This window comes from Quercus robur, chromosome 3 (genome assembly GCF_932294415.1).
Source record: "Quercus robur chromosome 3, dhQueRobu3.1, whole genome shotgun sequence".
NCBI classification, from domain to species: domain Eukaryota; kingdom Viridiplantae; phylum Streptophyta; class Magnoliopsida; order Fagales; family Fagaceae; genus Quercus; species Quercus robur.
This window is the reverse complement of record NC_065536.1, coordinates 66,134,354-66,161,197: the sequence shown is the minus strand read 5'-3', so window position 1 is coordinate 66,161,197 and position 26,844 is coordinate 66,134,354. Positions and strand designations below refer to the sequence as shown.

Genomic DNA, 26,844 nt, shown 5'->3' with positions numbered 1-26,844 from the left:
AAACTGAGTAACCCCTAATAAAGGAAAGAAAGAAAAAGTTTACCATAGCATTTGCAGAGAAAACATTCCCCATGCAAAAGATTCCTTCAAAGAAGGCTCATGCAAGATCCAAAAATATAAATGCTTAAATATATTTAATAATAAAAATAAAAAAGATTTAATAATGAATAAATATATTGTAGGTTTAAGGGTATGTGTCGTGGGATATGTGACTAATCGTATACTTTCTAACTAACTAACGTCAGTTAAGATTAAGGGCTGACTCAAGTGTCATTTTTTTTTCTTTTTTGGCAAGGAATCCGTATCTGTACAGAAAAGGAGTTACAAAAATATATATAAATACCGTGTTAAACCTATCCTACGCTCACACAAAGCACATTTGTAGAAACACAGAGAGCAAGAATCAAACAATAATGGCAGCTGCATCATCATCTTCATCCTCGTCGACGCCTGAATGGCCAGGCGGGTTCGTGTTTGATCCACTAGACGAAGTGCTAGTGATTCATTATCTTCATCCTAAGGCCACGGAAATTTCCAACTGTAAATGCCCTGAAGTAATCCCTGAATGCGATCTTTACGGCACTGAAGAACCATGGCAGATTTGGGAGAAGATGGAAGAAGCTAATAACTGTATAAGGAACAAAGAAGAGATGTTCTTCTTCACAAGATTGAAGAGGGTCTCTTCCAAGTCCAACCGTTGCAAGAGAAGCATTGGCAAAGATTGTTGGAAAGGCGATGGTAATTCCAGCAATATTTTTTATTGTGCCTACCAAAACGAAAGAAAAAGAATCGGAATCAAAAAGACTTACCATTATGAGAAAAACAACGTCAAGAACGACAAGTCCAAGTCCAACGATGACGACAACAACAACAACCGCTATCGATGGATATTGCATGAGATTAGCCTTGACGAGTCTTTACTACATCACGCTAAGGTACTTACTAACCATCTCTAATTTCCTTTTCTTTCTTTGTCTTTTCTTTCTAGAAAACTTCTAAATATGGAGTACTAGAAATAAGTTGATAATTTAAAGTGAGACATGTTCAATTTTAAGTAAGGTGGGTTCAATTTTAAATGAGGTCATTTCTCATATGTTTGTAAATAGTTTAACCGAATAAGATTAAAATTTGTAGGTCATTCCTTTTTAGAAAACTTGTAAATATAGAATTTAGGTATAACTTATTTTAGACCTAAAGCGACAATTTTAAGTGATGTTTCTAAAAAAAATTATATTCTTGACATATTAAAGTATATTTGATTAATAATTTTTTCTTGCTTTTAAAAACCTTTGGGTTTGGTATAAGTTTAGTTTCTTAACATACTTTTTTTAAAAAAAAAAATATTCTTGACATACTATTTTTCTATTTCTTTGTTTGTATGTGTCTCATATATCTTCTTTTCTATTTTTTTCCTATATTATTATTGTTATTATTATCTAGGGTTTGGTTTAAAATTACGTTCTTGATATTGTTAGACTATTTCTTTATTTGTGTCTCATACATCCTCTTTTTCTTTCTATTTTTAATATTATTTTCTTAATTCTCTTTTCTTTTCTTTTTTTGGTGTGCAGACAGGAGATTTGGTGATCTGTAGACTCAGAAGGCATTCAAAAAAGGAAGAGATTGCCCCATATATGAGTGCGTCAAGTCAGAGTATAACTATGATAGATCATACTACAAATTTGTCAAATCAAGTTATAGGTGTACCGGATTATACTTTAGATCAGACGACAAATATGTCCAATCAGATTTTGAATATACCAAATCAAATAGGAGAATATTGGCTAGATTTTTTGATGACAAATTCAGGAGAAATAACAATTAATGGGATTCATAAAACCTAACTCAACCTTTGTAATCTCATAATCTTGATAGTAAAAATTTCTCCTCTACATTGCCTATGGATGTAGGCCTTAGATCAAACCACATTCATCTTTGTATTCTATGCGTGATGGTTTATTTTATTTTCTATTTTTATTTTTGCATAAACTCATATATATATATATATATATATATATATATTTTGATAGGCAAAACTGAGAGAAAATTCAATTAAATTTCAAATTGGAATTCAATTAAAGTCTAACTTTACGCCATGTGTCTAATCTAATCTAAATTTTTTAATTTTTGTGCCAAGTAAATTAATTTAGTATAAAAATTGGATTTCAATTAGAGTTTAATTTTACACCACATGTCTCATCTAATCTAATTATTTAATTCTTATGCCAAATGAGTTTATTTAGTGTAGAAAATGAGAAGTCCAATATAAATAAGCCATAAAATACATAATCATATATCTAACTCTATATATAAAATAAGAAGAAGAGAGAGTTTGAAAGATTTTATATTTATGAATTTCTTTTTTTTTTTTTTTGTATAACTAAAAAAAATTCAAATTTATAAGTCTTACTTATAAATGTAATATACTATGACTATGTACCGTTCATTACTAAGTAGGTTATATATATACACACACACCAAAGTTTAGAGAAAATTTAATTAGAATCATAATTGGATTTTGTTTTTGTTAGCTTTTCATACAAATTAAATTATTTATATTTTTGTTGTTATTTTTTACTGAACTGATGAGTATATTTTTTATACTATTTCTATTCAGATATTTTGTATGCGAAGATATTAAACATAACAAACTGTAATTAAACTGAACAATCCCATAGTCCTATCTCCATTCGATATAGGAGATACTATTTGACCAATTTATTATTTTATTTTGTATTGTATTTAGTAGAATTTCATAAACAATAATTGTGAATTGATATTGTATATATAGTATCCAATAATGATTTTCAAAATTATATACGTGATAGCAATATTGTAATGAGAAACTTGGCCTAACTAATATCATGAAAATTGCAAAGAAAAGTTATTTTATTACCTCCAAATGTCCTAATCTAACTATGTCCTATATGTTTAATAACTCAAACCAACATCAATAGCACCACTACAATTCATCATTCCTATGCATAAACATGGGTTACATACTAGTATATATTAATATTCAAAGCTTAGAGAAAATCTAATTAGATTTTAATCAGATTCCTAATTTTGCGCCATGTGTCCCACTTAATTTTTAATTTTGTACCTAGTGAATTATTGAGTGTGTAAAAATAAAAGAGTTCAAATACAATTAGATTTGAAATTGGATTTCAATTTGAATCCAATTTTCCGCCACGTGTTCATCTAAGTTTTTAATTTTTGTGACAAGTGAATTATTGGATGCAAAAACCGAAGAGTCTAAAACCAATTAAATTCTAAATCATATATATATATATATATATAATGGAAAACCATTATATTTTAGAAATGTATGGTTTAAAAAAAATGTAAGCTAATACTATGTATAATTTAAACATTTTCTATAAAAAAAAATATATAATTTGAACCGTATAATTGTAATTATTTTTAATTGTACTCGTGCATATGTACGAAATTATACACTAGTTACAATAATAATACAAAACAATTAGATATATTCACAACAATAACATAAAAATAATGCACAAGAGAGAAGAAAAAGGGTTACAAAAATTATTCAAACAATTCTAACAATTACGATTTGTGATGATTAGTGAGAGTTTACTTCCAAGACAAAGAGTCCAAAATCCACTATTAAAGAAAACAAAAAACCAAAATTAAAATGTTAACCATCCCCCAAAAAAAAATATTGATATGCAGTTGCAATGTCATACCTCTTTAATCTATAGCTTCCACATTACCCTCTCGGGACATTGCAAATTCATCCAGCTCTAATCATATATTATATGGAATTACTTCTTTTTTTAATCGATTTTCTCCTCTTAAATTGCTGAGTCATTAAGTAGGTCCACTAAATTAAGACCTACCACTAAAACATGAACGAACAAAGTTGTGTGTGATAGGCCAAATTGAAACTTTTCAATTACAACAGTGCATTCTTCTAAAGACACCTGATAAAACTGAAATGATACAATTTTGAAACAGTCCAAAGAATAGAAATACAAAATGAGCTTTTAGAATTTGTAAACAAACTTCTGCTTTCATCTTATTCTTTTCTCCATTTCCCAGAACTGTTATTTTAATGGAAGCCTCCACCAAAGGCTTGAAAACTTGAACCATCCAATTTAAATTAGTGTAGAACATGCTCTAAAGAAATTTAGTTTTCTCAAGAAATTAAAAATATATATATGCATCTAATAAACATAAATTTTTTTTTTTTTCTAGAGTGTTAAACTCACATTTTTCTTACTCTTATAGACTAGTGTATGTATGACTCGATAACAAGAACATCATGTTATTGCCTACATATGATACTGTCCTTTATATATTCCTCTATTCCTGAAAGACTTAAAGAAATTGTGTACTTTCATAAACAAAAAAGAGTGACCATGACTCGTATTACAGTTTTTTTTTTTTTTTTTTTTTTTTTTTTTTTTTTGAGAAAACTCGTATTACAGTTAAGTTATAATATATGGCACATTTAGATTTCAACCATTAGAAATTCAGAGTTCATACTATCAGGAAAGGAAGGATTGAATTGAAGCACATTCGAAAATTTAGAACACAGTTAGACTTTCCAAAAAAATCTCTCAACTAATTAAGAAGCCCTACTAAAGCAAAATTATTATCTTAATCACATACTCCTATACTCATAAGGACAAATAATTTAGAAGATTATAGCATGACTATTCACAAACAGTTGTATACATTTTCCAAGCAGAAAATTTGAATAATCTCAAAGTGAAAACCATAACCTAATTACCTTTATGACTTGGAACACAAATCGTTCCAAATCGAGACATCACAGCAAGAAACGTGCCCCTAGCTACAACCATCATTACAAGTAATCTATATATAAAATAATAGGTAAAGCAGAGAGAGTGTGAAATTAAATTCCAAATTAGAACTCTAATTTTGTGCCATGTGTCTAGAATCTGAAATTGAAGTTGAATTTTGCATCATGTGGCTAAATGTATGTGGGCTCATTCTCATTAAAACCACTTCTATGTATCGGGTCAAGTGAGTTACTGTGCTAATTAAGTTTTTTCTTGATTTTGTAGTCAAACGTGAAAAAAAAAAAAAAAAAAAAAAGATTAATATCGGTGATAAGAACTTGGTTTGGATACATTGCATAATTTCCAAAAAGATAGCAAAGGCAGAGTTTGCATCTTTGTTATAAATTGCTTACAAAGTTTACATCTTTACATTTGCACTGAGTTTCGGATTAAAGTGCTTTCTTCTTGGTTCTGACACTGAGTTTTGTTTACTATTCACTTACAAAGTTTGCATCTTTACATTTGTTATAAATTGCTAATATGTGATTAGATGCACATTATACCTAAAATTCACTATCCTTATATTTGGCTTTTTGTTCAGATTTGGCACCTATAACAATGAAGAAAGCACTGCTGTGGACCGATGGATAATACTTTTTGTAGGCTGCAAAGGAACTTAGTGATCAATGGAATCTCACGCGAATTGGAGAAGACCCGGCTGTAGATGTCTCGATGGTAGATGTGAGTCACTATGTTTTTAAAATGTTCAGTGAAGGTAAAGGTTATGAACAATTTAAATTTTCCGGAGAGAGATTTATTATTCTATATTTACGCAAGTTTGGTTGCCTTCTTGGAGTGGATCACTCCACCCTGTCTTTCTACTGGAATTTTTTATTCAGATTGTTACAATTTAATTCGAAATTTTATTTGAATTTTCCTATTGTTGTTACTATCATATATTATCATTCCAATTGTTCAATTAGAATCTGAAATTAGAGTCTAATTTTACTATACACGTGTACAATCTAATTATTTTTAATTTTGCTATCATGTGCAAAAGCCAATGAAATGAAATTAATAACACATTAAACACTCATGCTTTGGGAATCGGTAGTACCAATCTAAATCCATTGGACCTGCTTCGTGATAATACAACTATGAAGGATGTATAAAAACACGCACAAACCCCTCTCTATAAAATGAGATTGAAGAGAATTTCTTTTAGCAGCCATGAAACTTCAGAGGTTTTTTCTTCACACAAATGTCCATCATGTTACAAAATGACCCATCGTAAAACTACAAAATGAGTACAACTCTGAAGTTTTTTTTTATTATTTAATTTTAAATTTTTTAAGCTACGAAAATTTCAATCACCAATAGAGATTAAAGATTCAAAAGCGTGAATGGATCTTTTGGATAAACATTGTCACCAAGGTTCACCTTTCTGTGCAAAATATATATACTGCTAAGTTTTGTTAATGAAATTTTCTTATTAATAATATGAATTTAAACTTAACTGAACCTTTTAAACATGAATAAACTTATGATTAATAATATATCCATTCACATACGGTAGCATGGGCTACGTACTAGTTATATGTATTTTGAGAGCAATGTTATGTCATTTCACAAAATTGTACATCTCACTAATTAAATTAGTGTACAACCCATTATTTATGTGAGAGGAGATAGCATTGCTATTAGGGTATTGAATAGTTTTTCAACCAATATTGGACAACCCTCATTGTCTACCCCTCGCCACAGTTGCTGAAATAAAAATAAATAGGGAAAATAACGTTATACAATTACTATTGCATGTTTCCTTTGAAATCTTGTTTTCATTTTAGTTAAAATTGTGAAATATTAAAATAATGTATTGAAAACACAATTTCTCCATTTTAATTGAAATCGTGTTTAAAAAAAATATGATTTCAATCTACGTGGTCGTGTGTACAGTGAGTCTGCAATATTAGTGAGTAAGTGATAATCACTACCCAAATAAATAATTGATGTTAAATGCAAACCAACACCATCAATTATTTGAAAATATGAAATTGCTAACCAGGAGACATGTATGCTAGCAGTGGCTCCCGTTTGTTCACACTCATCAATACATTTTGGGAAAAGTTTTGCTACATACTTGTATGTAGCAATTGCTGCATAATAAGTTAGTTGGTAGCAAAAAATTTTGGGAAAAGTTTTGCTGCATGCTTGTATGTAGCAATTGCTGCATGCTTGTATGTAGCAATTGCTGCATAATAGGTTAGGTGGTAACAAAAAGAAAAAAACATGTGTCCAAAGATCACGTGCAATACACATGATCAGGTGGACCATTAGAAACTTGTCACTTTCTTTTTATTGCCATATAATTAATCCTGTATGCAGCAATTGCCACATATAAGTATGCAGCAAAACCTTTCCCATATATTTTGGACCTAAGACAATAAATTTTAATTAATGTATTATTAATATTTAAATATTATTTACTTAACTTTCTATATTATATATATTTTGGTCCAAAAATCGTTCAATCTTGTTTTATGAGATGTAAAAGTGTTAATTGAGTTCTTATTAACATTTATTTGAATTTGTTAAAAAAATAGTTATTAGACACACTTGATAATTTTTTTTTTTTTTTTTTTTTTTTAGTCATGAAGCAGTTTAAGGTTTAAATTGGATGGAATTTCTATTAGTTCAATATTTTGGAAGACTTCTAAAAGGTGGAAGAAAGAATGAATTCACCTATATTTTTTTATTTTAAAAAATAAATTATCTTTCTAAATGGTTAGAAACCTTTTAAATTGTTAAATCATACCTTTTATATATTTTTTGGGACATAAAGGGCCGGCTGTACCGCCTGTACGTGTGTTACTCCTTGCTAAGGTGGGAGTTCGATCTTAAAATTAAGAATAATGTTAGATTTAAAACACTTTCATAGCAAGTCAAACAGTTATTAAGTAGTGTTTGATTGAGTTTAATTAAGTACAAACCCTCACCTAATTAACCTTAACCGACTTTATTTATTTGCTTTCTTAAAAAAAAGACTTTACCGATTTACTTTTGGTAACCGACTTTGAGAATATATATACGTACGTACTATACGCACGCTTTCTATACCTACAGTTCTACACACTAGAGCAGAGTTTTGCATCAGAAACCAAGAACGATAACAACAATGGCCGCGATGTTCCCTGTGGGTTTTAGATTTCGTCCCACAGACGAAGAGTTAGTGAGGTCTTACCTTTACCCAAAAGTAACAGGAACACAAACCCAAGGGGATGATCTTATTCCAAAACACGATATTCCAGAACACGATCTTTACGCACCCAACACTGAACCTTCGAAAATTTGGAATCAATTTGGAGGGAAAAATCTGGAAGAAAAACAGGAAGAGCTCGAGCTCTTGTTCTTCACAAGGTTGAAGAGGGTCTCCTCCACCGGCTCTCGCATCAAGCGAACCATCGGCGGAGGCTGTTGGAAAGGCGATGCTTCGGGAAAGTCTGCTAAGAATGTTTTGGAAACAAAGAGTAAAACGATGAAAAGAATAGGATTTAAAAAGACTTTCCATTATAAGAATGATCAGTCTAAAGACAGCAATCGTTGGATCTTGCATGAGCTTTCCTTGGACGAGTCTTTTCTACGACATGCTAAGGTAAACATTCTCTCCTTTCTTTCTTTCTTTTTTTTTTTTCTCCTTTTTTGAGAATTTGAAAATTTGAAAATTTGAAAATTTATAATTCTAGGATGACAATTTAAAGTGAGGTTTTTTTTGGTAGTGTTACTAATATTGAAGATATTGCAAACTTGAAAACTTATAATAGTAGAAGTTGAAAACTTGAAAATTTATAATTCTAGTACGATAATTTAAAGTGAGGTTTTTTCATAGTGTTATTAATATTGAAGAGATTGAAAACTTGAAAACTTATAATAGGAGAACTTGAAAACTTAAAAATTTATAATTCTAGGATGATAATTTAAAGTGAGGTTTTTTCATAGTGTTATTAATACTGAAGAAATTGAAAACTTGAAAACTTATAATTTTAGGGAATAAACTAAAGCAACAATTTAAAGTGAGGTCTTTTCTTAGTGATACTAATACTAAATAGAAAGAAAAAAAAAAGTTAGGTTAATCTCTTAGTTAATAGGCTCATGAAATGCTCAAATCAGTTCAAACGTATTTTTAACTTTGAAACTTCAATAAAATCGCTTTCTTGTTTTTATCCTTAAAGCAAATTTTCGAAAACAAAAGGCAATAGTAGTAACCAAACTAATATAGCCTCAGTTTTTTTTTTTTTTTTAGATCCTATTGTTTCAGTAATTAAACCATATAATATCAAAAGTAACAAATTAAAATATGAAGTTTGCGTATGAATCTGATGGTTTAATTTATCATTATTTGAAAATTTTTAATTTATAATCTTTGCAATCGAAATTTTTTCTTTTATGAAATTTTAGAACTTAATTTGTTATCCTCATGATTATAGGGTTTATATGTATTTTTCCTTACCTTCTTGATCGACATACTCTTTTCTTTCCTACTTGACATATATCTTTTTTTTCTTTTTTTTTCCTATATTATTGTCTTGATTGTGGCTATTATCTAGGGTTTGAATTAAGGTTACATTCTTGACATTGTTACATTCTTAATTATGTTGCAGATAGGAGACATGGTAGTTTGTCGACTGCGAAAACAACCTAAAAAAGAAGAGATAATCCCAAGCACACACGTATCAAGTCAGACCAGTCAAAATGCAAATTTGATGTTAGAGTTTTTGCTAGAACTTTTGCAATCAAATTCAAGAGAAATAACAATGGCACCCACGATGATCCCTGTGGGTTATAGGTTTTGTCCCACAGACGAAGATTTGGTGCTTCACTACCTTTACCCAAAGGTAATAGGAACACAAACCCGTGAGGACGATCGTATTCCAGAACATGATCTCTACGCACCCAACACTGAACCTTGGAAAATCTGGGAAGCATTTGGAGGGCCAAATCTGGAAGAAAACCAGGAAGAGCTTGAGCTGTTGTTCTTCACAAGGTTGAAGAGGGTCTCCTCTACGGACTCTCGTATCAAGCGAACCATCGGCAATGGTTGCTGGAAGGGCGATGCTTCGGGAAAATACGCTAAGGATGTTTTGGAAACAATGACGAGGACAAGAATTGGATTCAAAAAGACTTTCCATTATAAGAATGATGAGTCTAAAGACAACAATCGTTGGATCTTGCATGAGCTTTCCTTGGACAACTCTCTTCTGTCGCAAGCTAAGGTAAACATTTTTTTTTTTTTCAATTTTCTGTTTTTAAAACACATGTTTGGTAACTCAAATTACATAGAAAACAAAAACTGTATTCCAAATCTCAATTTTCAAAGGAAATTAAAAACAGCTAAATGAGGCCAGAGTGAAACAAAAAGTAAATAAGTAAAACCAAAGCACACCAACAATTCTTAAACGCGCAGCCAAACCCAACACACTCTCCCTCCTCCACTCCCTATCGATCGCACGGCCATTGTTGAACCAACCACCAACCTATATGTGCACCACCACTCCACGAGAAACTCATGCTCGCTGGTTATATTTCACGTTCAGCTTTTTGTTATGTGTTGAAAGATACAATGCCCATGTGTTTAGTGGCCTTGCTTTTTTACTTTGGCAGAATGTGCATGCTTGTACCAATTATGCTGGCATAAGATGATATACACACATGTATTTGCCTTCTATTAATAAATTGTTACTGATTAAAAAAAAAATTTTGGTTCATTGCCTAGTTAATAGGCTCAAGAAATGCTCACTCAGTTTTGTGCTGTTTTGAACTAACCAAACATAGTAAAATTGCTTTTTGTTTATTTCTTAAAAACAAGTTTTTTGAAAACAATAAACAAAAGTAGTTATCAAACATAGTCTCGGTTTTTGAATTTTTTTTGTTCTTTTATTTTTATTTTATTACTAAATTGTATTTATTTTGATCCTATTGTTTCAAAAATTAAACCTTATAATATCAAAAGTAACAAATTAAAATATGAAGTTTGTATATGAAATCGATGGTTTAATTTATTATTATATGAAATCTTTTAATTTATAATCTTTGCAATCTATAAGGATTTTTTTTTTTCTTTTGTATAAAAGTTTAGAATTTAATTTGTTATCCCTCCTGATTATAGGGTTATATGTATTTTTTTTCCATCTTGACATATTATTTTCTTTTCTTCTTGACATAGATCCTCTTTTTATTATTATTATATTATTTTCTTGATTGTGACTCTTATCTAGGCTTTGGAATAAGGTAACATCCTTGACATTGTTATATTCTTATGTTGCAGATAAAAGATTTGGTAGTTTGTCGGCTGAGAAAACACCTTAAGAAAGAAGCGATAACTCCACATACAAAGGTGTCAAGTCCAGCTACAGATTTGATGTTAGATTACTGGAAATTAGATTCAGGAGAAATATTATTTGATCCCCAATAAGTTGACCAAACTATGTAAATCTTTGTGTTTTATATGTGATTGTTTGTTTTACTTTTTATTTTTATTTTTCATCATATCATTACTATTAGATGGATTCACAACAATAACACAAAAGTAATTCTCTATAGAAAAGAGAAAGGGTCACAAAATGATTCCACCGATTGCTTTTGTGGTGGCCATTTGACATTGTTTCTTCAATTTTTAAATCCAAGATAAAATTTCAAAATCCATTAATAAAAAAATCAAAAAACCAAAATTAAAGCCAAAAAAATTGAACCAAATGATCGCTAAAAAGAAATTAATAATAACAATTAAAAATTATTTTAATTTTAAAAATTTAAAATAACTATATAAAATTATTTTAAGCTATCTAAACTTTTCTTGCGGGTTGGAACTACACTAGGGTGTGGGGACCATGGCCCTCCAAAATTTTAAAATCCTTTTTATAATATATATATATATATATAATTCTGCCTAAACTAAAAACTAATCGAGTGTTTTGATCTGATAATAAAAGTCAATCATCAGAAGCAGACACTATAGGTTAAAATTCTCTCTAAAAAAAAAAAATTATGGAACAATTTAAAGATTTAACCTGCAAACCGTGCTCTTAAGAAAAGAAAAGAAAATTATTATTTTAAAACTAATAATCTAAGAAGTGTAACAACTTAAACTATGTAGTATCAAGAAGGGTAAAATGCAAAACACAATTTCTATGTTTACCAAAATTTATTTCAGTTCTTTAACTTTACTTTCATTCATTTCAGTTCTTTAACTTTACTTTCGTTCATTTCAGTCCTCTAACTTTCAAATTTATTCAATTAAGGTTTTTCCATCAATTTTTGTTATATGTTGTAGTTAATTTTCCATTTCTAAAAATTTTTCTTCCAAAATTTTTAATTAAAAAATTCAAGTAATGGTAGAAAAATATTTTCAAGATTTGTTTTAAAAAAAAAAATTAACAAAAGTTGACGGAAATGCCTTAATTGAATAAAACTAAAAATTAGAGAACTGAATAAACAAAAGCAAAGTTAGAGGACTAAAATGAATTCTGAAAAAAACGTAAAGAGTGGGTACATTTTAAAAAAATATTGAACTTGCATTTTATTCTATCAAGAACAACAAATTAAAATTTGAATTTTAAAAAAGTATTAAACTCTTTAGTTTCAAGAATTAACAAATTAAACTTCAATCTATTGTGTTAAATATAAGTTAAGGATTTAATTTATTATCTTTTGAAGCCTTATGATTTAATTTTTTATTTATTAAAATTTCAAAATTTAATTTGTTACTTTTAAAAACTATATATAGGGTTTAATTTGTTACAAGCTAAAAATGAAATTTTCCAAAAAAAGAATTGACCAACTGGTCAAGTTCAAGCCGTTATAGCTAGAGACAAGGTGATATTTTCTTTTTCTCAATTTTCATTTTTTATTGTAAAATTTGATCTTGTTTCTATTGAAATTTGCATCATCCATTTCTTTGAAGGCTTCATTTGTTCCACTAAAATTTTATTACTCACTTTGGTAGAAAATTTTATAATTTATATTGAAAATGAAAATTTTCAAGTTTTCACTATGGAGATTGTAAAGATAAATTTTTTTCTATAAATTTTATTATTCATTTCTTTAAAGATTTCGTTTTCCTTTTACTTAACTACAAGTCACAATTTTAGTGTAAAAAGAAAGTGTGTACTATTGTGTACAACAACATTGTGAAATAAACATTGACTATTAACAAAATTATCAGAACTTGGCAATAATGACATAAAATTATTTTATATGCTATGTACACTTTTTTGGGGGGCATTAAGTGCAGCCCAATAGGTTGATGAATATTGACTTGTCATAGGCTTATTTTACTTATTTATCTTTTAAGTTAAATGCCGTGAATAATTGCGATAAGAAATATAGCATGATAACCTTCTTTGCTTTGTACAGAGCTTAAAGCTATATATGTTATAAAAATAAAAATAAAAAATAAAAAGAAGCTATATATGTTTTCTTTTTTTTTCGGCTAAGATAAAGCTTTATGTATACTACTTTTGAAACAGTTGCTCCCTATCTAGTTTAGTTTGGAATTTCAAATTACATATTTTTTTATAAATTTCGAGAATAACATAGTTTTTGATAAATTTCAGATTATGCCAAAGACTAACATTTTTTTTTTTAATAACAAAAGACAAACATATATAAATAGATAATACATTATCCCAAGTACTTTTCAGATTCTTATTGAAGTTGGGAATGAGTTTCATTGTTTCTAATTTTATCGTGAATTGAAAAATATAATTGTTGGAACTTGGTAATATACAGCAATTAAAAAAAGTGACTGTTGGGAAATCTGGCCATTGAAAAATTTGAAAAACATTACCATTTGGGAAATATAAAAAATATGGCTGTTGCAAAAGAATTAATAAAGAATAAAGAAAATTTTAAAAAATAATATAAAAAGATTAAAGAAATAATGAATAAACATGAAATAAAAAAAATTAAATTAAAAAAAAAAAGTGTGTAAAGCAGGGAAGCGGACCAAGTGGCCTGGCCCCATGGGTCCAAATTTTTTTTTTAATAATTATTATATATTTCATTTTTATAATTGGGCTCCCTTTTCCAAACCTTAAGCCCCCTTTCTTCCCAATCAGCCAATTAGCCTAATTCAAATAGCAACTATCTAACTTAAAAGCTTAATAGAAATATTCACAATGGTAATTGTATTTTAGCCACACACAAAAAAAAAAAAAAAAACACTATTTTACCGCCGAAGAATCAAAAATATCATGTGCTATTAGAGAAACTAACGCTAAAATTTTTTGCAATTACAATAAACTGGTATAAATACTAGTTGATTATAGCAACTATAGCAAGTTGTTAAAAATAAAATAAATATTTTATTAGGATTCTATCTCTTCCTTTAGTTAAAAAACTCAACTCCTCTTTCTTCATTTATTATTTTAATGAGTTTTTTATATTATTTTAAATGAAGTGATAAAAGAATAGAACATTTGATATTAGATGTATTATAAAGTGATGTGGTAAAATAGATAAAGTAGTTTGAGATGTTAAAAACTAAAATTTTTAGCACCACTCCTATGAATGCTCTAACTTCAACAACAACAACAACAACAAAAAAAAAAAAAAAAAAAAAAAAAAAAAAAAAAATCCTAGCCAGCCTAGTATTAAAAAAAAAAACATTAATTTGTTTTTGTTTTTGTCTTTATTGATAGATGATTACATCTTAATATATTTAGAAACAATAATTTTGTGTATTTATAATTTTTTAAATATTATATAGATGCCTATTTGGAGTTTTTTTTTTTTTTTTTTCTTTTTCTTTTATACTCCATTCCCCACTAGCTTAAAATCCTGAGTCCGTCCCTGATGTAAATTGTATTTGGAAAAAAAAGTAGATAAAATAAAAAATATTTTCCTCTCTATTTTGGGTGAGAAAATAGAGTGTTGAAGATGTTCTAAGAAAAATACCAAAAAAAAGAGTCAAGAAGCCATACTACAGACATACTATTACTACTATTCGATTATTAGATCTCATATTCAAAAAACGTGATGCATGATCAATAGCAATTTTTGTAATCTCCTAATTATTATAGCAATATTCTCTTTTTAGCAATGTCTATGGACGTAGGCCTAAGACCAAATTATATATGTAAATCTTTGCCTTCCTTGTGTGCTTGTTGTTTTATTTATATTTTACATAAACCATCTATTATTGGATATACCCACAACAAATAGATATCAAAATTTTAACTATCTTCACACTAACCAACATTCAAACAAAAGCATGACAATAATGGGTAAAACTTCGACACAATTCATTAGGTGCAGTACATTAGATTACCCAATAAATTCAAACATAAAAGCGTTTGAATTTGTTAAAAATTGTGTGTAAAACCCATATTTTACACCATCAAATAAAAGATTGTCACATCAATTTTTTACATAAAACTCAATACTTCCTACCACACTTAGATAACATCTCAATAAACTCCCAATTGGGTTGGACTTTCGTATGAGTACTAAAATTGATTGCATGTGATTATACCTACTCTTTAATATGTGATATAATGATATGACATATTGAAATTGAAAGATGTAAAACTTAGGCCTTACACCACATCATTATAAAATTTAATCTCAACATATATTATGTTGAATTATATTGTTTTAAAAAAAGATAACATTGTTTGTGCTTTATTGGTAATTGTAACAATGTGTTTAAATTTAATTGAGAAACCAAAAATACAATACTTAAAGGAACTCTGCCTATGTTTTTCGTGCATTAATTAAGCTGATGAGTTAGATAATGCTCAAGAGAGAAGAGAAAGGGTTACAAAAAAATTTTAACAATTAATTTCTTGGCCATTTGACATTCTTTACTCAATAACAATATTGTTTAATGCCAAAAAGTCCAAAATCAATGAATAAAGAAATATTAAAAAAACCAAATTAAAATGCCAAAAAAAAAAAAATGATGAATGAATTGCTACTAAAATTGATTGCATGTGATTATACCTACTTTTTAATATGTGATATAATGATATGACATGTTGAAATTGAAAGATGTAAAACTTGGGCCTTCCACCATGTCATTATAAAATTTAATCTCAACATATATTATGTTGAATTATATTGTTTTAAAAAAAGATAACATTATTTGTACTTTATTGGTAATTGTAACAATGTGTTTAAATTTAATTGAGAAACCAAAAATACAATACTTAAAGGAACTCTGCCTAAGTTTTTCGTGCATTAATTAAGCTGATGAGTTAGATAATGCTCAAGAGAGAAGAGAAAGGGTTGCAAAAAAATTTTAACAATTAATTTCTTGGCCATTTGACATTCTTTACTCAATAACAATATTGTTTAATGCCAAAAAGTCCAAAATCAGTGAATAAAGAAATATTAAAAAAAACCAAATTAAAATGCCAAAAAAAAAAATGATGAATGAATTGCTACATACTTTCGTATGAGTACTAAAATTGATTGCATGTGATTATACCTACTCTTTAATATGTGATATGATGATATAACATGTTGAAATTGAAATACGTAAAACTTGGGCCTTATACCACGTCATTATAAAATTTAATCTCAACATATATTATGTTGAATTATATTGTTTTAAAAAAAGATAACATTGTTTGTGCTTTATTGGTAATTGTAACAATGTGTTTAAATTTAATTGAGAAACCAAAAATACAATACTTGAAGGAACTCTGCCTAAGTTTTTTGTGCATTAATTAAGCTGATGAGTTAGATAATGCTCAAGAGAGAAGAGAAAGGGTTACAAAAAAATTTTAACAATTAATTTCTTGGCCATTTGACATTCTTTACTCAATAACAATATTGTTTAATGCCAAAAAGTCCAAAATCAGTGAATAAAGAAATATTAAAAAAAACCAAATTAAAATGCCAAAAAAAAAAAAATGATGAATGAATGGCTACATATAACCCTGAACCCCCAAAAAATAAAAATAAAACAGATTTGCAGCTACTTTTGTGGCAAACCTCTTTTATCTACAGCCTTCACATTCCCTCTCGTTTAGTGGTGGACATTGCCAAATCAATCAGGCTCTGACTGTATATTACATGGAATCACTATCAAAACGATCCAGATCCTGACAATAACAACATAAAATTATTTAAGAAATCCACTAAAAGTGTTTTCAAAAAACAAAACAAAACAAAACAATCAATCAAATGCCCTCCACTGACACTGTTATTTTATTTGCTCCCTCATTGTTAGAATGTCACAAGCTGCTTTACAGGGAAGAAAGAAAATAAGTAGGGCTTCGAGAGCAGATTTTGTTTAATAGTAAAATCACAAGGAGGGCCCCTTCCAAGGATCACAGCCTAGACCTGTTCTGTTTCATATTTTCATCCGAAACTAATGCTCATTAATTTTTCTCTAGTATCAAATCCACTTTTTCTAACTCTTGTTTATGTGTGAACTCTATCACAAGAACATCAAGTCATGATTGCGCAAACATTACACAGTCCAGATATTTCCCAAATTCCATGACAGATTTAGCGGAATTACCAGAGGAAGAAATTGTATTCTGTTGCAAAGGTGAGACCTCCAGATGCTCAATCTATCATTTCTTTACGAATGGTTTCTGGCAAACAAGTAACCGCTGGTCACTACCATTTTGAAGGTCAATCACCCTTGCTTCCCATCGTATTTGTGCAGCAAGTGTTCGTCCCATCTCTATAGCTCCCACTTTATCAGAAAGAACAACCCATCCCTGCAACCAATCATAATTTCTCATAGCAGATCATTAAATTGTCATATAGCAGTCTGATTTCCAAGCAAGGAGCAACTATTGCATCTTTTTTTTTCTTTTTCTTTTTTGGTATTACTCGTAAGTTACAAAGGCACTTAGTGGATCTTGAACCCACAACCTCACCCTCCAACCAATTGTTCTGGGAGAAGGAAATGCCAGTAGAGGTATAGCTCATTGGCAACTATTGCATTATAATCATGATTGACAACTTATATTGAGGCACATCAAATGCAAGTGGACTTGTGATACTGGAAACCAAAGAAAAGAAAAAAGGAACTGATATTCAACAAGACTAACATACAATAGGAAGCAATGTCTTCTGGGTAGTGGCATAGGAAAAAAAAAAATCAAGAACAAGATAAGAAAGAGGAAAAAGGCATAATTCGCCTCCATCTTATTTATGTATCCTCTACCAAAGGATTATAGGACAAGGACAGGTGCTACAAGCTACATTCCAACTTAAATAAAAAGAATGTAACCAACTCATATTCCCTGAATTTTCCAGCATAGAAAAACCAGATCAGAAACAAGAAAGAGGGTGGAAAGGCACATAACAAGTCTCCTTCTAAATTTGTACCTTGTACCGTTAAAGAGTGTAAAGTGAGGAAAGGTTTTGCAGGCAATCTTCCAATTTGATAGATAAATAATCAGTTCATACTGTAGTATAGTCAATCCATACTGCAGTACATTTTCTGGCATAAGCAAAATAAAACTGTGCTACAATATAATTACCTCAGGGCGCAACATCCGGTCCATCTCTAAGAATAAGTCCATCAAGCTGCACCTCTCTGAAGTAAGATGCGAAAGAAGCCCATTTGCATGAAGCATATCATATGTTCTAGGGTATGTGGGGAAAGGTTCACACCTGTGCAACAACAGATAATCACAACCATAACTCTACTATCTGCAAAGCAACTTAGACTGCAGTTAACTTTTTTTCTTTTCTTTTTTGATAACGTAGGAGAACTTTACTCATATTAGTTGCATGTCGCAGAGTATATTGTACAAAAATCCTCACTGTTAATCAAACTCCTACAAGCAACTAACCCCACCCACCAAAACCAATTACCGGGTAAACCAAGGGCTTTTCACACTAACGGACTAGGTAGTTTATCCTCATGCCCAGGAGGCACAGAAACTTTATTTCTAAGTGCAGTTTAATTAATAAATTTGAAAGAAAAGACAAAAAAAAATTATAGGTTATGGAAAAAAATTATAGGTTATGGAGCCCAGAAATGAAAACAAGCTTTTGAACCCATGACCTTGTCCTCCAGCCTTTCTTATGTGAGGAGGAGGTGCCATTTGAGCTAGGGCTCATCGGCTGAAAAGAAGGTTTTTCAGAACCAAAGTTTGTGAACGTCATGTTCATAAACCATATAAATGAATTATATGTATACTATGTCTAGATCATCAAGTCAGTCCCCAAAGTATAATAAAATAGGGAAAGCTAAGTCAGAAACCATTTATTATAATCTTAAGTAAACCTCAGAAATTAAACATCTACAATTTTGACTCAGGAATTGTTTTCTTTCTCTATGCTTTTTATTTAATTTTTTTCCCCCTTTTCTGTTAACCTAATCTGACATGTAAGTTGTGATATATATGTCATAAAGGCAAGGGGTATATGAAAAACCCAATCTAGCAAAGTCTTACCCTTGAGAAGTTATAGTGAGAATATTAGTGAGAATATTAGTTGACATCTTAAAGATTCAGATTTGCCCTTGGTTCCTATTAAAAAGCGAAGTGAAGGGAGATTTAACTAATAATATTCTATTTATACAACGTTAGCATGCATTTCTAAAAACTAGGGATGGCAAAGTAAGTCCAAATCCATTTGCCCACTCAAACCCACCCACTCTAATTGAACCCAAACCCACCCAATTATTAGTTGGGTTAAATGGGCATCAACCCAATTAGACCCAATGATTATTGGGTTTTAACTAAAAACCCATTGAGCCTCATTTAACCCAAAAAAAATATACCCAAATTCAACCCAGCCCTTCCTAAAAAAAAAAAACCCTCAGACGTTTCAGTTTCAAGGTTTTCATTTTCCTTCATTTTCTCAGCCCCCAAGCACTTCTCTCTCTTGCTCTCTCTCTCTTTCTTTCTTTTTTGATAGGTAAACAGAAATATATTATAAATGAGTAAAAAAGGAAAAGTACAAGTTGTTCATGATGATGAACAACAAGAAATAAAAGAACAAACAGCACAACAAAAAGAGAAATCAGGAAACTGAGCTAAGGGAAGCCATAAACTCAGAGAGAGTAGAGCAATCCGTAAAACCCGAACAACGAGACCACTCAAATAGACTACGTTGGCATAATACCTTTAGCTCATCCAACGTCTTCTCATTATCCTCAAAGGAATGACGATCTTGTTCCAACCAGACAATCCACATTAAGCATCCTAGAACCAAATTCCAAATGTCCAAATTATGATTCCCAAGCAACTGATGCCAACAGGATAACAAACCCGCCACTAATCCTGGCATAATCCAATGAATACCAAAAGCCTGAATCATAAAAGTCCATAGGGAATGAGTAATAGGACAATGAAGAAGAAGGTGGTCTACCGACTCTCCATCACATCAACACATACAACACCAAGAAGCCAAAGGGCGACTCCTAAGCATTAGATTATCCAAAATGAGGATTCGACCATGAGTAGCTGTCCACAAAAAGAATGCCACTTACCTAGGAATCTTCGGTTTCCAAACACCCTTCCAAGGAAACAAAGAATTCGAAGCACCCCGAATCGCATGGTAATAAGACCGGGTGTCAAACTTACCATCACCTTTTAGCCGCCAACAAAGGGTATCACTCCTATCACCCTAAGGAATACGAGATTGGATAAGCTGGAGAAGAGAATAAGATGCAGTTAACTCCTAATCTTCAAAAGCTCTATAAAACCTTAAATCCCAAACTCTAACAGTACCCCCTTCTGGAAACCACAAAACCTCAGAAATACAAGCATCCATGGCCGCTGAACACAAAATCTCCATGCATCACGTTCTGCACCCATTTAGTTCTATTTTTTTCAAAATTCCTAAACTTCTGCTGATTACCATAAACAGACAAATTCTTCCCACTCCGGCCACCACCAGCAGGCTGACCACCACCATTATTAAATGTATCTTTGGCCAGAGATGCCAGTTTAGCACCAGAGCAAAAATTCCTAAACTCTTTCTGAAACAAAGACCAGCCAGCTCTATTAGAGCTTGTTGGTATCATTATACAGCCTCTCCTAGAACCTCCAAAATATACTACAATCACTACAAACAGACCAGCATTGTTAGATCTCCCATAGAACTCTAACAACTTCCCATTTTCCCTAATTCTCTTACAAAGTAAACCATGGCCAGGCACCCAATCTCAAATATCTTCGAGACATGCAAGTATCCATTCCATGCCCCTACAGCCAACCCAAATAGAGTTCTTAACATTCCGACGAGTCTCATGTATAGCATACGAATTAGACCGCCCCCCATCAAAAGAAAAAGAAAAAAATTTTGCATCAATATTAAACGACCTGTTGCTGCTCCCAAGGACAGAGGATAGAGGTTTAGGAGGGATGTTTAGAGAGGTTTCAATGGAGGAAAAACTTGTAATGGTTAAAGGTGCAGGTATAAGGGTAGGTTGTTTAGGCAAATCTTGGTTAGACCCCTGAGGTGGTGGGGAAGGGGAAGGCAAAGGTAGTGGTGGAGGAGGGGGGTAAGGATATGGGAAAAACCCAAACTGTGGAGGAAAGCATATGGGGGAGGAAGAAGGAAAATGTGAGGGTGGCAAAAAAGGAAAGAAAGAAGATGATGGTTGAGGGAGAGGGAGAGGGTGGGGTGGAGGAGGGGGGTGGAGAGGGTGAGGAAGGGGTGGGGGAGGGGGGTGGAGGGGAGCAGGAGCAGAAGTCATAATTTTGTCTTCACGCTTCCCAAATCACTCCCATCCAAATATCAGTCAGGCTCTCTCTCTTTCTCTCTCTAGCTCTCACAAATAGGGTTGTCAAATGGAACAAAGAGATCCGAAACACCAAGTCCAACCCGAGTTTTTTGTTATCCAAGGCATCCCTATTGAGCACCGTCGACTCAGCGAGTTTCTCCAAACATGCCGCCCAGAACTCGCTCTCGACTCACCTCCCAGCCTTCTGCTCCTCCACGAACCTCCTCTGCTTCCCCAATTTAGCACCGAGTCTCGAGAAGCACGACAAAGACTCGAACTTTGCCGGGTACGTGGACCAAAACTTCACCAACTATGGCACCGATCAGCTCGGCGGAGCCGACTCATTCAAGACCTACTCCAACGACTGGAACTTGCCAGTGGACTCATTCCGCCAATATAGCCGGGACTCCATTGGTCACAAGGACAAATTCAAAAAACAACGCATTGAATGGAAACATGGTGGACCAGGGTTTCAATGGCAACGCCACTGGCTCCACCGGCTATTCCGGCGAGTTCACGAAGTCCGACTCAGCCAATGCAGGTTGGATTTTCTCGGGAAAGTTAGAGAGGGAAATCAAACAGAGAGAGAGAAAGAAAGAGCAGAAGTGAAAGTTTTTTGGTCTAATGGTATTTTGGTAATTTTGATAATTGGGTAATTGGGTGAGTTGGGGCTTACCCATAATAATTAGGTTGGGTTGGATTTGGGTTAGAAACAATTAGTTAAATGGGTTTTAATGGGCGGGCAAATGGGTTTTATATACCCAACCCAATTATGCCCACCCCAAATCCACCCATTTGACACCCCTACTAAAAACCTATTCAAGACCCAAATTTGTGCATGAGTATTGATTAGTCATTAGTACAAGTTTTCAAAAGAAAATGAACATACTGAAAAATATTGAAACACACTTTGCATCACATTTTTGATAGGGCAGCCAACCAGATCAATTCAACCCAAAGTGAGCTTCTAATACCAATATAGAAATAGAAGTTCTAGAAGAAACTGAAATTAACAACTTACCAGTCGTGCAAAACACCAGCAAAACCTTGATTAAGTATAAGAGGAAGTGTATTAGGACCTCTGATGGGCACTACGTTCATCACCCATACTGATTTTTTCTCCTCCAAAAATGCAGCATTAAGACCCCCATAATGAGCATTCATGTCCATCACATTGCGTACCATGTTAAATGGGGGTAATGGGTCCTCATCACCTGGCCTCTTTGGATGGTCCGAGAAAATTAGGGGTGTAAGCAGAGACCAATAATTTTTCAGAGCTGATTTCCAAACCTGTAAATCCTCAAAAAAATCTTCAGGCAAAACGCCTGCAAAGAAACAAGATAATCAATCAGCTGGCACAGCATTATGATATGATGTAGGTGGAACATAAAGGTTAAGATAAATATTTACAAGGTTAGACAACTGGAACACAAAGAAATTAGTAATAAGAATAAAACTTAAATCATAATAAAACAATACTTTCCATGAACTTCAAGCTCAGTTGAGCTCATATGAGAATTAGAGGATCTGTTCTGGATTGGAATCCAGCGTTTGCTATTGGTCCCACTTATACACGATAAAAGGGGCTGATAATATGATTGATCATCGTGCCCTTCTTGACAAAGTGGTACAGCACCCTGCTTGCTACAATGAAGAAAAATAAATAAATTTCATTAATAAAACCATAATTTAAAGAGAAAAATATGGCAGCTCCACAAATACAACTAATCTAATGGAGCAAGAAAACCACAGCTAAATTTGTTCTTGGTTAAAGTATCAAAACCTAGCCCTAAATTTATTTTTTAATAACAAAACATTATTCATGGAAAAAAGTGCATCATTTTTTATATGCTTACCGAGATGCATAACAATCAGTATCCCCAGTTTTCTGCCAGATGAAAGTTTCATCTTGTTGAGCTAGAAGACTCCAACAGATTTTCTGGGTCAATTCTTCCAATGGTGTTAACATGTTTCTATTCTTCATACTAACTGAACTTTCATGTAGCTTGTCTGTGGGTGATGTTAATACAAAGTAACCTCCAGGCTTAAGTACCCGGTCAGCTTCAATAAGGAACATTCCATCTGATTGATGAAGTCATCATTAGACAGCAAGGACACAGAAGAAAATAATACTTAACCCCTCTGCTTTTATATATTAACCAAATCACTCCATATGAGCCAAATATAATTATCCATTGCCTCTATAAAGCTAACTGCCAATATGGTCTCAGAAACTCTAAATTAGAATTCCTTACCTTGCATGAACTAAATAATTCTATGCATGACAGGCTCTATGAATTACTATCACAGTGTCACTATGATGCTGCTGGAAGCACGATTAAGATGGCGATAACAGAAGCATCTGCTTCAGTCACTGTGGTGCTTCTGTTGGTTGCCAACATAATAGAATAGAACTTGTGTTTCAGGACAAGATTAAAAACTCATGTTTCAAGATGACTGACAATTATTTCAAACATTTTGAACAGTAAAAAAATGATTATCTCTAATAAAAAGACATAAGATCATATGAAAACTAAACAGATCTCAGGAGCTTGTTCTTCATCCAAATGGTTATGGGGGAAGATCCCCTCCCATTTAAATCCTCAAATTCCCACCAATTTTCAGTTAGATGTGAGACAAATGGCATTTATTTAATTTTTTGTGGTTCAAATGGGGTATTTAAGACTACTGGATTTCTTAAATACCACATGTTTTGCATCTGGATAAAAATTGAAGTAAATTGGAGGATTTAAATGGGAACAGAGCCTCTCCCAACGTTTACAACCAGTAAGTTCAAGGCTCAACTCTTGAAAATTCAAACTCTATCCTATTATACCAACATTTTGTTCCCTTATTAACACAGATTTTTTTCATTGGAATGTTACATGTGTCAACTCTAAATTCACAGTGCCTGCCCTGTGTTGCCTTAGCAGTTAGCAATAACAAAATTCTTGCACAAATGCTTCTATTTCAATGGTTTACTGATTCTAATTCAGTAAACCAAAGGGATCTATTATGCTGATTCCACTACTAATGTGGCCACATGAAAAATCATGTTTTGTTCTAACCAATGTACTGTTGCAAATCACCAGCTCTTCTTTAATTTACTATAGGCTTGAACTTATCTGTCTTTAATTCTTGAGAAAGGGAAAATCAGATACCATTCTCATGCTTGCTTATTTCACAAAAATGTTACCAAGCATCACCAATTTACCATTCCCCATCACTCATTCCACTTCACTGCCTTTCGGCTTATTTTTTCATAAACAACTTCTGGTCACATATTTTCTTCATGTGCACAATTTTACCAGACAATTTTTGATTTACTTGACAAATACTAACATAACAGGAAAGTTCCTAGTTGTTATAACCTAGAAGAGCTCAGCAATACTAAGGCTTTTAATTCATACTTGTTATAAAAATTTTGTAAGGGGGTTTACCTCTAACAGAACACTTGTCGAATATCCTGACCTCCTACCGTATGCAACCCAAAATCCACTGCATCTCTATTTACTGCTGATCATGGCCACAAACTTAAATGGCAGGCTAGCAACTCTTTAAATTTGTCTTTTAGTCTGGTTGAAAAAATAAAGGAAAAAAAATTCTTTGGAAATCCACCTTCCATGCTTGAAAATGGATAACTATCAATCTAACCATATATGACAGTGACTATCCTTCATAAAGGGAGCAAAATTACCCTTTCTTTTTACAAGATTTAAAAAATAATCCAAGATGAAATTAAAGAATAGGACAAAGTCAACCAGAGGCAAAAACCAACTCGTGGTTTTGATGATGCTATAGAGCCCTATTAACCAAGATTAGAACTATGTCTATCTATTAGTGCAAAAAAGATGGAGAATCAATGTTACCCAAAACAAAAGTCAACAACATATCAACCAAGCAATAAAAACCCAAGTGACATCAATCAATCAAGCATCCACAAGTTCAGCACCCAGAGCCAGAGGGAAGCACATCATTAATAAGTCAAATGAAACAATGCTTAGTTTAACTTTAAAGTACCTTTTTCATCCCAAACAATACCACACTGAGCACAATGAACCATGTCAAATGATAATGACGGATATGGAAGCTGTCTCAAAATGAAGTTTCCAATCATTGCCGGAAGACCTCTCTCAAGGGCAAATTGGACTTGGCTGCCAGTTGCCTCATAAGCAGCAATACAAACAGCCATTACCTTCAGTGAGAGTAAATGAGCTCCAAAGCCACCAAATCCACAGCCAATATCTAGTACAGTACGCACCTGTAATCAACATAAATAAGTTGAAATATGTAATGCAACTGATACTTCTACTACTTTTTATCAAAAGGAAAAAGGAGGGTAACCCAAAAAAGAAAACCCACAAACCATAAGGTTTCTTTGCTTCAAGTTATGAAGTAAATTATTTAACATTAAGAGAACAACAAAGAATTGCATTAAACAAATTCCATCTTTTTAAAACCCAATGGTGCCCAAAGAGTAACAACTAGAAATTTTTTTACTTTTTTTTTTTTTTTTTGGGTGGGGGCGGGGTGCAGGGGGGTGGAGGATGGGGATTGGGAGAAACTAAACTTACCCCAGCTTGAAGAAATTCAGTCTCACTTCCTAACCCTATCATCTCCGCAATCTGGCGAGAATAGTCATTAACACCATCAAAGGTCAATCCATCCTCAGAGTGAAAAGTAATTTGATTCTCTTCTAGTAACATCAACCTATGGAGAAAATGTAAAAAGGATACATAATCAAATCATTAATTGCTCAGAATCCCAACAAATAAAATGACATAAAAACCAATTAACATGCAAATAGTAGTGAGTTCTAAAAGCTTTAATCACTTTTGTAGTTAGAGGTACTTTCACACACTGACAAAGAAGTACCTTTTGGTCATGCTTCCAGACGAAAGAAATTGGTCTTTGGTTATCTTCACATTTCCACTCCATATCACGTCCCTACCAGTAGGCCACCTCAAGGGAATCTTATAGTCCTTAGGAGGGCGAACTAAACACCGCTCTCGATCTCTTGAAACTTCACAATGCCGATCAAACTCCTCCCCATCTTTAAAGCCAGCTAACAAATTTTCTGAAATATTGAAACAAGGAACATAATTTTCTCTTTCTTTGCCACAAAGGCCAAGTTCTCTTTGGTGACTAGCTCCAAGTGAGAGAGCCTTCAGCTCCAAATAATCTACTGCTGCCTGCTCCTTTAGCCTTCTATAGTTCAAATAAATGTTTGGTACCGGAGTGGGAGTTACAGAGTCAAATGCATTAGAAGAAGACGACCCTAAAACTGTAATTAGTGCAACCAAGCTAATAAGGCACAAGAGTAACCAGCTGAGCGGCGGTCTAGAGCCGAAAATAACAGATAGTTTACTG

The 26,844-nt window shown here is 32.1% G+C and overlaps 3 protein-coding genes and 1 long non-coding RNA gene across 5 annotated transcripts in view; 3 read left to right on the top strand and 1 right to left on the bottom strand.

Moving 5' to 3' along the window:
- The first annotated feature begins 413 nt into the window (after positions 1-413).
- On the top strand, positions 414-1,844 carry LOC126719970 (NAC domain-containing protein 41-like). Its single transcript, XM_050422461.1, has 2 exons — positions 414-935; positions 1,572-1,844. The coding sequence occupies exons 1-2, from the start codon at positions 414-416 to the stop codon at positions 1,842-1,844; spliced, it is 795 nt and encodes a 264-aa protein (XP_050278418.1).
- Positions 1,845-7,947: 6,103 nt separating this feature from the next.
- LOC126719969 (NAC domain-containing protein 86-like) lies at positions 7,948-11,241 on the top strand. Its single transcript, XM_050422460.1, has 3 exons — positions 7,948-8,424; positions 9,431-10,042; positions 11,095-11,241. The coding sequence occupies exons 1-3, from the start codon at positions 7,948-7,950 to the stop codon at positions 11,239-11,241; spliced, it is 1,236 nt and encodes a 411-aa protein (XP_050278417.1).
- Positions 11,242-15,466: 4,225 nt separating this feature from the next.
- LOC126718977 (uncharacterized) lies at positions 15,467-16,685 on the top strand. 2 transcript variants are annotated; one of them, XR_007653153.1, is made up of 2 exons: positions 15,467-15,664; positions 16,623-16,685. It is a non-coding gene; the product is annotated as an uncharacterized LOC126718977 (long non-coding RNA). The 2 variants fall into 2 exon arrangements; XR_007653154.1 differs by lacking the exon at positions 15,467-15,664 and adding an exon at positions 16,060-16,134.
- The window catches only part of LOC126718976 (probable methyltransferase PMT5), an 11,313-nt gene continuing 1,011 nt past the window's right edge, over positions 16,543-26,844 (bottom strand). Inside the window, exons 2-10 of the mRNA XM_050421413.1 lie at positions 26,350-26,844; positions 26,049-26,184; positions 25,495-25,735; positions 23,331-23,556; positions 22,959-23,118; positions 22,496-22,800; positions 18,275-18,407; positions 17,299-17,503; positions 16,543-16,876 (exon numbers count right to left, since the gene is read on the bottom strand). The exon at positions 26,350-26,844 is cut by the window's right edge and continues 498 nt beyond it. Of these exons, the coding sequence (XP_050277370.1) occupies positions 17,354-17,503; positions 18,275-18,407; positions 22,496-22,800; positions 22,959-23,118; positions 23,331-23,556; positions 25,495-25,735; positions 26,049-26,184; positions 26,350-26,844 (1,846 nt within the window). The 3' untranslated portion in view covers positions 16,543-16,876; positions 17,299-17,353. The remainder of the gene's footprint in view (positions 16,877-17,298; positions 17,504-18,274; positions 18,408-22,495; positions 22,801-22,958; positions 23,119-23,330; positions 23,557-25,494; positions 25,736-26,048; positions 26,185-26,349) is intronic.